Source organism: Callithrix jacchus, chromosome 8, assembly GCF_049354715.1.
Source record: "Callithrix jacchus isolate 240 chromosome 8, calJac240_pri, whole genome shotgun sequence".
Classification (NCBI taxonomy): Eukaryota; Metazoa; Chordata; class Mammalia; order Primates; family Cebidae; genus Callithrix; species Callithrix jacchus.
In genome coordinates this window covers 15,722,211-15,735,825 of record NC_133509.1, presented here as the reverse complement: position 1 = coordinate 15,735,825, position 13,615 = coordinate 15,722,211, and the positions used below count along the sequence as shown (strand labels likewise).

The following is a 13,615-nucleotide window of genomic DNA, read 5'->3' as shown; positions in this document are numbered from 1 at the left end:
GTTCCAGGGACTTACTAAATCTCTTGGGTAGCAGATGTGCCGCAGACCTCAGGCATCTCTGTGCCAAACCCTTCCTAAGGCATATTCCCCTGGTGCTTGTCTGCCAGGAATGCTCTTTTATTTTTCTGCACTAACCCACCTCTCAGGGCTCCACCTCCTTGCCGCCTCTTCTGACAACATGGGCCCAATGACTCTCCCTGCTGCATTTAGTTCTGGTCTCATTTTCAAGAGCCTCTGAGCACAGGGTCATGCCTTCTCTCACTGTATACCCCTGGGCACATAGTAGGAGCTTAGCAAATACTTAATGCCACCAAGAACAAATCAAGCAAAATACGCCTTTAATCTGAAGCAGAGGAAATTTAGATTAGGCCCACGAAAGCATTTCCTACCAGCCAGCTGTCCAGCATGGGAAGCGGTCAGAGTGCCTGTCTCAGTTGTCTTGGGCAGGTCAGCCTCTAGCCAGGAAGATGGAACTCAAGAGCTTTCAAGGGTCCTTCCAGCCCTAGGACTCCATCAGAAGCCTGTAAAGGGCAATTCGAGGACATCAGTCACCCTGCGCCCATGGCTGTGACTTGTCTGTCCACTTTTATAGCTCACAAAGATTTCAAATCCCAGATTGTCATCCTGAGCTACCCAGCATGCGTCTTGGCACCTTTCCCGCCATCCGCCGTTGTTGTGAGCTCTGGGAATGAGACAAGTACTTAATATCAGCTTGAGCCAAATGTAATTAGGAACATCAATCTGCTGCCCCCAACCCATGTGACATTCTCCAAAGGCAGAAGGGAAACGTTTCTGATCCCTCCTGTGCTGCTGGCTCACCTCCTCTGTCAGAAGGGAGATCTGGAAGAGCAAGAGCCAGCTCAGACAATGCCACATCCCTTGTGCCCAGTCAAGGCCTCTGCCTGTAGGAGATACTGAGAAATACATGCATTTTCTGTGGTGTGACTGTTAACACCACAGGTATTGGAGGACTCTGTGGGGCTTCACTACTCATCCTGGGTCTCCAGTAGCATAGCCCGTCTTAGTTCCCCACAAAGCAGAGCCTGAGAGAGGCATTGGATGCAGGGATTTAACTGGAGGGTGATCTTAAGAGTGGAAGAGTGGGGAAGCAGGGGAGGGGAAGATGACTACACCAGTATAAAGGTGTATTCTCAGGATCACTGCAGAAGGCATCCAGGGGAGGGATGCTCAGTTCCCCAGACACTCCTGGACTGGATACAGAATTGCCATCGGATGGGTGGGGTGTTTATCCACGCTTCTCTTCCCCATTGTTTGAGGGCTGCCCCAAGGGCATTACCCCCTTGCCCTTCAAGGCTGTGCTTTTGGGAGGGCAGGGCAGGCCCATCAGCATCAGAGAATGTCCTGGGGCAGAAAGTGAAAAGTCCCTGGTTCTTATGGAGGTGGGATGCGGTCAGCTCTAGTCTGGGCTCTCTAAGATGTGCTGAGCTACAGGTGGGATCAGAGGTGGGCTAGCCTGCAGACATACGGTACACAGTCGGGAGTGGATTAAGAGTTTGCTGTGCTAGCTCTGGTCTTTTCTAGACACTTTCATGCCTCAGTGCTTTAGACCACACTCTTTCCTAGCCCTCTTTCTCAGCATGACAAACTCCTATTCGCCTTTCAAGGCCCAACTCAAGCATCAGCTCTGCATGTAGCTCTCCTGGCACTGTACCCATGATGGCCTGATTCACTCTGTAGAATCATAATGAAATATATTTGCTACTCTCTCTTTATGAGCTCTAACCATGTGCTTGTTCTCTCTTTTCAAATCACAAGGGCGACATATAGGAGATGCTGGATAACTGCCTCACTGATCAATGAGGCTGTGAGGGGCACCTTTACTCTCAACCTTGATAACCCTCTGATTCAAATCCAGGAACAGCAAGGTATGAGGGCCTCTCGGTGTGAAGCTCCGCCCTGTCTCGTGTGCTTCTTTGCCCAGCATTTGCCCAGGCCCTGTACTGAGTGCTACTCTACAGAGTGAGGAGGGCTTGGGCCTTGCCCACCAGAAGCTTGGTCTCTTAGGAAAGACCCCCAGATGTGGGCGCCCATCCCAGACCATGGGTGAGTGGGTGCTGCATTGCAGCAGGGGCACAGGGAGATTCCCAAAGCCTTGGAGCCCCTAAAAGGGGGATGCTCCTCCAGCCCTTGCTGCCTGCCTTGTTCATGCCACCCAAGGCAGCGTGCCCACATGCTGGCCCCCTCAGAGCTTCCAAGCCCTGCAGATCTTACTGCCCCTGCAGCTCTTGAGTTCTCTCCCTCCTCTCTGTCTGCATGGGGACTGCCCTAGCCCAGCATTGTCCCTTACTGGGCCACCTGGACTTATCCTCTTGCTGACTGTCTTGTGCCACTCAGTCCATTCTCCCCCAGCAGCGTATGCTGCTTGAACCCCATCAGGGTTCCCTGCTGTCCTCAGGATGAAGCCCCACAGGGTCCTCCAATACCCGCCCCCACCCCCTGCATCTCCAGGCTTCCTGTCTCTCCATAACCTGGTCCTTCTCTCTCCCTCAGCACCTAGGTAACTCTTCTTTAGTCTTTCTTTAGGTGTCACCTCCTCCAGGAACCCTTCCTAGATCGTGACTGGAATGGTCTGGCTGCTTAGCCTCTGTGCTGCTTTCCACGACTCCCTGAGCCTTGTTCTCTCTGCTTCTGTGCATAGTTTTAATGTTTTCTGTTTGTATATTTCACAAGCTCCTGGAGAATGAAGCATTCCTGGCTCGAGGAGGGGGGCTGACTCTTTTCTTAGTAATTCCAGCACATAGTGCTGTGCTCAGTCAGCTTCCGGTCCCTCCTTCCCTGTGTGTGGGTCTCCCATTTCTCCCTTTCTGTCTGTCTGTCCCAGCCACTGTCCCCCACCACACGCCTCATCTCCCACCCTGCCCTGCTTCTCTGCCGCATTCACCTTTCCACACTTTGCATCTCCCTGGCGGTTCCTTCCCCACACTTCCTCAGGGATGCCCTGGCCTGCTTTCCCCTTCCTCCCCTCTGCCCACTGCACCCCGCCCTGCTCTCCAGCCTGGCAGAGGCACGCCTCTCTGCTGCCCTCCCCTTGACCTTCATGGTTTCGCTCTTCCTCCTGCCTCTCCTCCAGCTCTGCCCCCACCAGATCCGTTTATTTCCGACCTCCGGTTCTTATCTCTCTGTGCGTGTGTCTCCATCTCCCTGTCTCTGTGGATGTCTCTCTCTCTTTGTCCCACTCTTAGTCTCTTTCTTGCTTTGTCCCTCGCGCTTTCTCCATGACCTCTGTACAATGCGAATATGCTGACTTTGGCATGCCGGGGTTCTGGGGCGGGTGGGGGCCCTGCCCTGCCCTGCCCTGGGGTATCCTTTTATCCTACCTCTGAGGGGTGATGACTGAGGAGCCACCTGAGCACAGGCTGGTCTGGGCTGCATCCTTGGCTGGGGGGCCCTCACCTAAGCAGCCACCTCTTGGTCCTAACCCCCTCTGCAAGTGTGTGTGAGTGTGTGTCTGAATATGAGGGTGAGTGTGTGGGAATGTGTGTATCTGTACACGCATGTACATGTGTGCAGTGTGTGGAAATGAACTAGGGAGAAGAAGCCCCTCGTCTGGGCACAGTGAGGGGACCCCAGGACAGCCCCTCCAAGAGGGCTGCTCCCCTTGCTTTCCTGGAGCCATGACGGCGAAGAGGACCAGTCCCTTGTATAGAGCCACCTGGGACTTGGGAACCAGATTTCCAGCCTTTAGGTCATTTTGGATCTAAATTTTGATAACACCTAGTCAACAGTTCTCAAAGTGTGTGCCCCCAACCAGCCTCAGTTCCACCTGGGAGCTTTTTAAAAATGCTGGCAGGTGCGGTGTCTCATGCCTATAATCCCAGCATTTTGGGAGGCTGAGGCGGGCGGATCACCTGAGGTTGAGAGTTCAAGACCAGCCTGGCCAACATGGAGAAACCCCATCTCTACTAAAAATACAAAATTAGCCAGGCATGATGGAACGTGCCTGTAATCCAGCTACTCAGGAGGCTGAGGCAGGAGAACCACTTGAACCCAGGAGGCGGAGGCGGCAGTGAGCTGAGATCACGCCACTGCACTCCAGCCTGGGCAACCAAAGGGAAACTCAGTCCCCCCCCCCAAAAAAATGCAAATTCTGGGGCTCCATAGCAGGCTTACTGATTAGGAAACCCTGGGGTTGGGGGGCGGTGAGTAGCAGAGAGGTATTCTGACACTCCTCCCCCAGTTTGAGAATCACTGATTTGCGGCATAAGGTGTGGTGAATGCCCTGTCAGATAAATCATGCCAAACAGATATGAAGGGGTTGTTTCACCTTCCATCTCTCAGGCAACATAGCTGAACAGCATAGTCGAATTTTCAGCCTGAGTCAGAGGCTTTTTAGATCTTTCCACGGAAGACAAGGAGGTTACAAGCATGGCGGGGAGCAAAAGCAAGGCAAGTGGCAGGTAAAAACAGCTCCCGCAAGGGACGGTGGCATTGACTTCTCATGCTATGGTAGAAAACCCTATGCAGAATTAGCAGCTTCTGGGACCATCCTGGACTCTCCAACTCTTCCCTCCAAGGCTGAACCTGCAGCTGCCTCAGTGACGGGAAGGGCAAGTCCCTGATTGCTTCCTGAAAGAGCTGCTCCTCAATTTCAACAGCGAGGATGGGCCTCTAGGATCGAGAGGAAGGTCTTGGAGATCCACTGACAGCCTGAAGCCCCTTCCCAGATGCCCCTGGGCCAGACCAGTCCTGAGCAATGCCCCCAGGTCCTACTTATTCCTGTCCCTCTGTATCTGGCCCCCTCAGGAGTTCTCTCCTCTGGGGATCAGCAGAGTGCCTTCTCATGGCAGTGGGGACCCCTCACCCCACCACCCCATCACATCATTTTATTACCTGCACTGAACTCCCAGCACTTCCCACCCCTTTGGGGCTGACTACCTCCAGGCATAGCCATTGCTGCGTTTCGGTCCCTCATGTTTGTAAAGAGCAGGCTTTGGTTGCCACGGTCTCTTCTTGATCAAAGATGTTCCAAACTCCTGTTCCCGAGAATAAGGCTTATCTCCCGGGTTACTGGGGGGCCTGTGTGTGGGGCCTGCATCTACATAAACAATTTGATTTTAAAGTGTAATTAAAAATTCTTGGCCCAGGGCCGGGCGCGGTGGCTCATGCCTGTAATCCCAGCACTTTGGGAGGCCGAGGTGGGCGGATCATGAGGTCAACAGATCGAGACCATCCTGGTCAACATGGTGAAACCCCGTCTCTACTAAAAATACAAAAAATTAGCTGGGCATGGTGGCACGTGCCTGTAATCCCAGCTACTCAGGAGGCTGAGGCAGGAGAATTGCCTGAACCCAGGAGGAGGAGGTTGCGGTGAGCTGAGATCGCGCACTCCAGCCTGGGTAACAAGAGCGAAACTCCGTCTCAAAAAAAAAAAAAAAGAAACTCATTTAAATGTTCTTGGGCAGCTCTTTAAAGAGATATTTACCATCCAGATCACTATCCCAAAACTCTTCCACAGCCTGGGACATGGCTTTTAGATGTCAATCATCCATTCCCTCCTCTCTGCTTCCTTCATACTTTCTTCCTAAAGAACAAAATCCTGATTAAGTGCTTTCTGCCATCCTCAAAAATAGGAACTCAAGCTTAAGAATAATAACATAGGAGACCGATCCAACATGGCCGACCACTAACAGCTCGGGATTGTAGCTCCCAGTGAAAGCTCAGAGAACGAGACGACGCCACACTTTTAGACGAATTTTCGTCACTCACCGATCAGCCAATTCCCAGTGGAGGGGCCCCACGGGTCGCCAGCGCGACTCTTGTGGCCGCCGCAGCGGTCTTGCCGGCATCTCGGCGCAGCAGCTCTTCATGCAGAGCCAACGGGACTGCTTCCCCTACTGACCGGAGTTTGGAGCTCCGGGAAGTCAGAGCCGCTTGTTGCGGACTCAAGAGGGAAGCCAGACCAGAGATTCCCGGGCAGAAGAGCACCATCAGTCTTATCGCTGCTATTTAGGCCGCCACAGTGGGTTGCTCGGATTCCAGCTCTGGGAATCAATAAATCGGACGTTGACTCAGAAACCTAATTAGAAAGGCGGTTCATCTACAATGAAGGGAAAAAAACAGCCTAAGAAGGCCGAGTATACTCAAAATCAGAACCCATCAGCAACAGAACAAGCCCTGCTGGAAAAGGACTCATCAGCAACCAAACAAGCCCTGATGGAAAAGGACTCATCAGCAACCGAACAAGCCCTGATGGAAAAAGACTGTGTTCCATTATCTGAAGTAGGCTTTAAAAGGTGGATGATGAGAAACTTCTGGGAGTTAAAGGAACTCGTTGTAACCCAATGTAAAGAAACTAAGAACTTTGAAAAAAGGTTCGATGAAATGATGAAAAGAATAGACAATATAGAGAGGAATACAAATGAACTTATGGAGTTGAAAAATACAACACGAGAACTCAATGAAATATGTACAAGCTTAAATAGCTGAATGGATCAAGCAGAAGACAGGATATCAGAGGTTGAAGACCAACTCAATGAAATAAAACGACAAGACAAGAATAGAGAAAAAAGGATGAAAAGGAATGAGCAAAGTCTCCAAGAAATATGGGACTATGTGAAAAGACCTAATATACGCTTGATTGGTGTACCTGAATGTGATGGAGAGAATGAATTCAAGCTGGAAAATATTCTTCAGGATATTATCCAGGAAAATTTTCCTAATTTAGCAAAGCAGGACACTATTCAACCCCAGGCAATACAGAGAACACCACAAAGATATTCCTCAAGAAGACCAACCCCAAGGCACATAATCGTTAGATTCACCAGGATCGAAACGAAGGAGAAAATATTAAGGGCAGCCAGAGGGAAAGATCAGGTTACCCATAAAGGGAAGCCTATTAGGCTTACAGCAGATCTCTCAACGGAAACCCTACAAGCTAGAAGAGAGTGGGGGCCAATATTCAATATACTTAAAAAACAGAACTTTCAGCCCAGAATTTCATATCCTGCCAATTTAAGCTTTACAATTGAAGGAAAAATAAAATCTTTTATGAACAAGCAAGTACTCAGAGATTTTATTACCACCAGGCCTGCTTTACAAGAACTTCTAAAAGAAGCATTATACCTAGAAAGGAACAACCAGTATGAGCCTTTCTAAAAATACACCAAAAAGTAAAGAGCATTAACATAAAGAAGAATTTACATCAACGAAAGGATAAAATAGCCAGTTAATATCAAATGGCAGTAATCCTAAATTTAAATCGACTAAATCCCCCAATCAAAAGATACAGACAAAATCTAACGGTATATCCAAAGATATACAAAGACTCAAAATAAAGGGTTGGAAAAAAACTTACCAATTAAACGGAGAGCAAAAATAAATAAATAAAAAGCAGGAGTTGCAATTCTCACAACTAATAAAATAGATTTCAAAGCTACAAGGATACAAGGGTAAAAGGATTAATGTAATAATAAGATATCTTAACACCCAGACACATAAGACCCATAATGAGATTTAGATTCAACAAGACAGAAAATTGATAACGATATCCAGGACTTGAACTCAGATCCAGAACAAATAAACTCAATAGAGCTCTCCATTTTAAACACATAAAATATATATTATCCACTTTAAACACACAAAATATTGATCGGCCATTATTGATACCCATTTTAGGAATGAAGTAATATTTCTTTTTCCCTCTTTTTCTCTTTTTTCCTCTTTTTTTTCTCTTTTTCCCTCTTTTTCTTTCTCTTTCTTCAAAAAAAAAAAAAAAAAAAAGAATAATAACATAGCTGGGTACAGTGGCTGATGCCTATAATCCCAGCACTGGGCAGCTGAGGCTGGAGGAGGGTTTGAATCCAGGAGTTTGAGACCAGCCTGGACAATATAGTGAGACCCAGTCTCTACAAAAACAAAAATGAAAACACTACGTGTAGTGAGCCTGGCTCCACCGTCAGCTCTTTCTGCTGTGCCATGGGGTCTTCTGATTGTTTGAACACAGACCCTTTCTTTCCCTAAGGGAAATACACTGAATATTCCCCTCAGTGTAGCTGGGACAGACCACAGCTTCCACATCTTTACTGCACTTCAGAAGAGAACAAAGGGGCAACTTGTAAGCACTTCAGCCTTCCCATCTGGGGCTCCTCTGGTCAGTTCACTTTGTGGGCACACTGCTTGTTCTCAAAATCTTAGCCTCTGTTCTTGCCTTGATAGAAGAGCACCAGCTTATGAGTCACCCCCCCAGAAGTTTCCTTCAATGTCTTATGACTTCGTGATCAAGATCCACAGTACCCCAAACTTGTTTTATGGGGCCAGCATTACCAAATCCAATGAAGACATCACAAGAAAAGAAAGCCACAGATCAATATTGCTTATGCAGACAGATGGTGTAAGTTCTAAACAACTGCTGTGTTTACATGCAAGTACTCTGTATGCAGAGCCTCCTTTGCTCCTTCCAAGAATCCCATGAAGTTGCCCTCACCTAGGCCGGAAGAGGCTACGTGACTTACATGCAGCCACATACCTAGGAAGTGGCAGACCTACAATCCGAGCTCAGCTTTTCCTACCACACCTCTTGCCACACCTCTGCATATGGCAAGAGAAACAGTGGACCCTGTGTGTTTGCACCATTGCTCTTATCACCTCCGTAAGGCCTCTTGCCCATTTGATCCACCAAAGTAGCCTCTCTCTGCAGGTGAGAACCTTCCCAAGGCCACAGACCCCACTGACCAACAACTCTTCAGGCCAAGATCACACATCAGTCTGTGCACTGTAAGGGTTATGTGTGCGAGAAGGAGGTGGTGTGGGAGGGCAATTCTGCCACTCCCTGGGCAAGTCTTTAATTCTCAGTCTCCTCATCTGCAAAATGGAGACAAAGCTCTAAACACTGACAACACCAAATGCTGGTGAAGATGTGGAGCCACGGGAACTGTCATTCATCGCTCGTAGGAAGTGCAGCCACTTTGGAAGACCACGTGGCAGTTTCCTATAAAAGGAAACCTACTCTTACCATATGATCTAGCAATCATTCTCCCTGGAGTTTGCCCAAAGGATCTGAAATCTTACGTCCACACAAAAACCGGCACATGAATGTTTTCAGTAGCTTTGTTCAGAATTGTCAAAACCTGGGCACAACCAGGATGCCCTTCAGTAGGTGAGCAACAAATAAACTGTGGTACCTCTAGACAATGCAATATTATTCAGTGTTGAAAAGAAATGAGCTATCAAGTCATGAAAAGACACAGAGGAAGCTTAAATCCACATTATTAAGTGAGAGGAGCTAATCCGCAAAGTCTGCAGACTGCATGATTCCAACTAGAGGACACCGTGAAAAGGCAAAGCTATGGAGACAGTGAAGAGATCAGTGGTTGCCAGGGGTGAGTGGGACGGGATGAACAGGCGGAGCACAGAGGAAGTGTAGGGCCGTGAAAGTACTCTGTGTGATACCGTGATGGTGGATGCATGTCGTTATACATGTGTCAAAACCCACAGGATGTATAGCACCAAGAGTGAGCCCTAATGTGAACTCTGGACTCTGGGTGATAATGACATGTTAATGTAGATTCACTGATTGTAACAAATGTACCACTTCGGTGGAGGATGTTGACAGTAGGGGAGCTTGTGTGTGTGGAAGCAGGGGCCATATGGGAACTTAGTGTATTTTTTCTTTTTTGGATGTGCCTTTTTTCAAAATTTTATTTTCTTTTAGGTTCTGGGATATACGTGCAGAACATTCAGATCTGTTACATAGGTAAACGTGTGCCATGGTGGTTTCCTGCACCTATCCATCCATCTCCTGGGTGTTAAGCCCCACCCCTTGGGTGCATTAGCCATTCTCCCTGGTGCTTTCCCTCCCCCACCCTCCTGGCAGGCCCTGGGGTGTGTTGTTCTCCTCTCTGGGTCCATGTGTTCCCATTGTTCAGCTCCCAACTCGCTGCATTTTCTGCTCAATTTTGATGTGAACCTAAAACTGCTCTAAAAAATGAAATCTGGCCGGGCGTGGTGGCTCACGCCTGTAATCCCAGCACTTTGGGAGGCCGAGGCGGGTGGATCACGAGATCAAGAGATCGAGACCATCCTGGTCAACAAGGTGAAACCCCGTCTCTACTAAAAATACAAAAATTAGCTGGGCATGGTGGCGCGTGCCTGTAGTCCCAGCTACTCGGGAGGCTGAGGCAGGAGAATTGCTTGAACACAGAAGGCGGAGGTTGCTGTGAGCCGAGATCGCACCATTGCACTCCAGCCTGGGTAACAGGAGCGAAACTCCGTCGCAAAAAATAAATAAATAAAATAAGATAAAATCTTAAAAAATGGGGGCAACATCACTCAGGTCTCAGGCTGGGGTAAATGAGCTAATACCTGTAAAAACAGTTTGTAAACGGCAAGATGGTTTACTGACATAAGCGATGGGTACTATTATGTTTTAAAATCCCAGATGTCCCAGAAAGCTACAGTGGGAGTTCAAGTCAATCACTTTGACTTTCAAGGTCCCACTGTCCTTATCTACAAACCAAAATAATACTGCTTGTTCTTTGTTTCCCTCCCCTCCCCTCTGACAACCACTCAGAGGATAAAGGGCAGTACGAATGATGGTGGAAATGGTGATAAAAATGGTGGCCACCACTTGTGTCTAGGCACTCTATACACATTTTCACTTAATCTTTATAACCACCCTGACTTTGCAGATGAGAAAATGAAGCACAGTTGTGGGCTGGGGGTGAGGTGGGGGCAGTGCCGGGAAGGGAGAGAGAAGTAACTTGTCCTGGGTCACACCGCTGGTCAGTGGCAAAGCAGGTTCCGGAGACTCAATAGCCTGTACTCAACCTCCAGCTTTACCCCTGTATCTCCCAGGTTGACCCCTACAAGGGACCCCAGGGGGTGGCTCCATTGCTGGTCACTGGGATTGGCCTCACAATAACAAAAGATGATCAGAGCCAACATTTCTTTTTTTTTAAGACAGAGTCTCGCTCTGTCACCCAGGCTGGAGTGCAATGGCGCAATCTCAGCTCACTGCAACCTCTGCCTTCCAGGTTCAAGCGATTCTCTGCCTCAGCCTTCTGAGTACCTGGGATTATAGGCGCCCACCACGCCCAGCTAATTTTTGTATTTTTAGTAGAAACAGCGTTTCACCATCTTGGCCAGGCTGGTCTTGAACTCCTGACCTCATGATCCACCCACCTCGCCCTCCCAAAGTGCTGGGATTACAGGTGTGAGCCACCACGCCCGATCTTTCATAGCCAACATTTCTATAGGACTTGGAAGGAGTGAAGGACGTGCCATCCCCAAATACACCAAATTGGTGTATTAATTATTTTGAGTTGAAAACATGGGAGAAATTGTAGTTTCAGAAAGGGCAAGCTGACCTGTCTCTTCTGCATGCAGCAAGCCCTAAACATTCCTCTGGGAAGGGTCCTTCTCCTTATGAGGGAGAGAAAAGAGCCCTTATCACCAGAGACTGAGAATTGGGAGTTGCAATGGTCCTGCATAAAAATACTCCCCAAAGTAACCCTTATCTTCCACTAGCTTTATGTCTCCATGTATCTCCTGGTGGCTTCCTTAGAAATTTACTGCCCCTACCAGATCCCCTGTGTCCTGTCATTTCGTCTCATATTTATCTTTCTTTGTCTAAGTATAAATGCATCTTTTTTCTTTGGCCACTTTGAACTTCACTCTCCCTCTCTCTCTCTCTCTCTTTTTTTTTTTTTGAGAGAGAGCCTTGCTTTGTCGCCCAGTCTGGAGTGCAGTGGTGTGATCTCAGCTCACTGCAACTTCCTCCTCCTGGGTTCAAGTGATTCTCCTGCCTCAGGCTCCTGAGTAGCTGGGACTACAGGTGCACGCCACCATGTCAGGCTAATTTTTGTATTTTCAGTAAAGACGGGGTTTCACCATATTGGCCAGGCTGGTCTCGAACTCCTGACCTTGTGATCCACTCACCTAGGCTTCCCAAAGTGCTTGGATTACAGCAGGAGCCACTGTGCCCGGCCAAGCTTCACTCTCTTTTGAAGATCCCCCATGTAGTACAATTTGTGTGCTTTCCTCTGGTTAGTCTGCCAGTTGTCAGCAAGGTTTCAACCAAAGGGCCGAAGGATGGTTGGAGGTGATCTTGTGTCTCACAACTTGCTGTGACACAGGACTGTTCCTAGGCACATGGTATGCACTGTCATCGAATTCTTCCAGCAACACCGTAATATGGGTCCTATTATGATACCCACTTCACAGATGAGAAAACTGAAGCACAGAACCCAGGGAACAGAGAAATCTCAGACCCAAGAAGGAAAGTGGGGACCGGCCAGTCTGAGTCATTTGTTGGACACGCTGCCTCCTTACAGCTGCTCAGGTTCTTGAGCAGCTGTAAGGCAAACTGCGACGAGGTGAGTATGCGTGCGTGTTGCACGTGATGCTGTGTTTGGTAGTTTTGGGAGCTACCAAATCAGTGCCAACGGAGGCCATCCCTGGGCCTCCAGAACCCTGTGTCATGCTGAGTTCACCTCAAGGGTGCCTGGCTGAACAGGCTCCCTCCCCACCCAGGATGACTTTTTGTCTCCAAATTCCAGGCCAAGAAGGAAAGGGAAGTCAGGAGCATGGAGCTTTATTTGCTGCTTAACCACAGAGGAGGCCTGTGGAGCAGGAATGGGGCAGAGTCAGGGGAGGGGGCAGGCAACAGCCCAGGGAAGCAAAGCACCTGGGACACCGAAGAGTCCGCTGGATATCCTGACTCCCAGTAGGTATGACCCAAGGCTGGAGGGGAGGGGAGGAACCAGCATTCCTGCAGGCACCTCTCATTTGGTACCCACAGGCTCGAGACCCAATTTTAAGTAGGTGTTCCTTCAGAGAGGATATCTTGGGTAGTGATCGAGAAGATAAGGCTTTAGAACCAGCCAGCCTGAGTCCAAATCCTGCCTCTCCTCTCTCTAGCTGTGTAGACTTGGTTGAATTACTTAACCTCCCTGGGGCTGTTTCCTCTCCTTTCAAATGGGGATAATGATGGCAGACACCTCACGGGGGAAGATCTGTCTATAGCCTGGTACAGGAACTGGCACAGAGTAAAGACTCAAAACACATCAGCTGCATCTCCGCCGTCAAACGGGGTTTCTAACAGGACCCTACCGTGCGATGACGGTTAAACGAGCAAAATACATGGAAAGTGCTTAGGAAGGATCCTGGCACAGAGAAAGTGCTGATGGTTTTTACTGTGAACATCCTCCTTCTCCCCGCCCCTTCTCCTCATCCAGGCGCCGGGAAGTGGACTGCTTGACTTCAGTGTGCAAAACGCAAAGATGGCATTGTCAGCTGCCTCCCCACAGAGGTGGAAGAAAGATGGGGCTGCAGGAATTCGTTAGCACCAATTAACACCCTGAGGCTCCCTTCTGCTCTCACCCTGGTCTGCTTCCCTGCTGGCTGGGGGCCTGGAAGCACATGGCAGAGGAAGCAGCCAGGCCCAGGGGAGAGGGGAAACTGTGGAACCATCAGCAGAGACTGAGGTGCCCCAGCCAAGTCCAGGCAGGTATTATTTCTATCTGGAACGGAAGGCTGGGGCAGGTCTGGGTCCTCAGGGCTATAGACAAATACCTCTCCCAGCCAGTGGCATCTGATATGTGGATGTGGAGTGGGGTCATCCGGTCCACTACACGACAAATGTCCTTTCGGTCAGAAT

General features: G+C 49.1%; 1 protein-coding gene and 1 long non-coding RNA gene across 22 annotated transcripts in view; one reads left to right on the top strand and one right to left on the bottom strand.

The window, feature by feature from the left end:
* The window catches only part of LOC144577286 (uncharacterized), a 15,505-nt gene extending 1,969 nt beyond the window's left edge, over positions 1–13,536 (top strand). Inside the window, exons 2-3 of one of the 2 annotated variants that reach the window (XR_013520780.1) lie at positions 1,777–1,886; positions 12,181–13,536. This is a non-coding gene — a long non-coding RNA (uncharacterized LOC144577286). Of the gene's footprint in view, positions 1–1,776; positions 7,014–12,180 lie in introns of those variants that run through there. The other variant, XR_013520779.1, reaches the window with a different exon arrangement.
* The window catches only part of CORO2B (coronin 2B), a 176,826-nt gene that overhangs the window by 153,517 nt on the left and 9,694 nt on the right, over positions 1–13,615 (bottom strand). For 9 of the 20 annotated variants that reach the window (XM_078333490.1, XM_078333483.1, XM_078333486.1 and 6 more), the window contains 2 exons: positions 13,531–13,615; positions 390–521 (listed from right to left, as the gene is read on the bottom strand). In XM_078333490.1, coding sequence (XP_078189616.1) covers positions 390–407 — 18 coding nt within the window. In that variant the 5' untranslated portion in view covers positions 408–521; positions 13,531–13,615. Of the gene's footprint in view, positions 1–389; positions 522–11,895; positions 12,101–13,530 lie in introns of all 20 variants that reach the window. The other 11 variants (XM_035259027.3, XM_078333498.1, XM_035259026.3 and 8 more) reach the window with 2 other exon arrangements.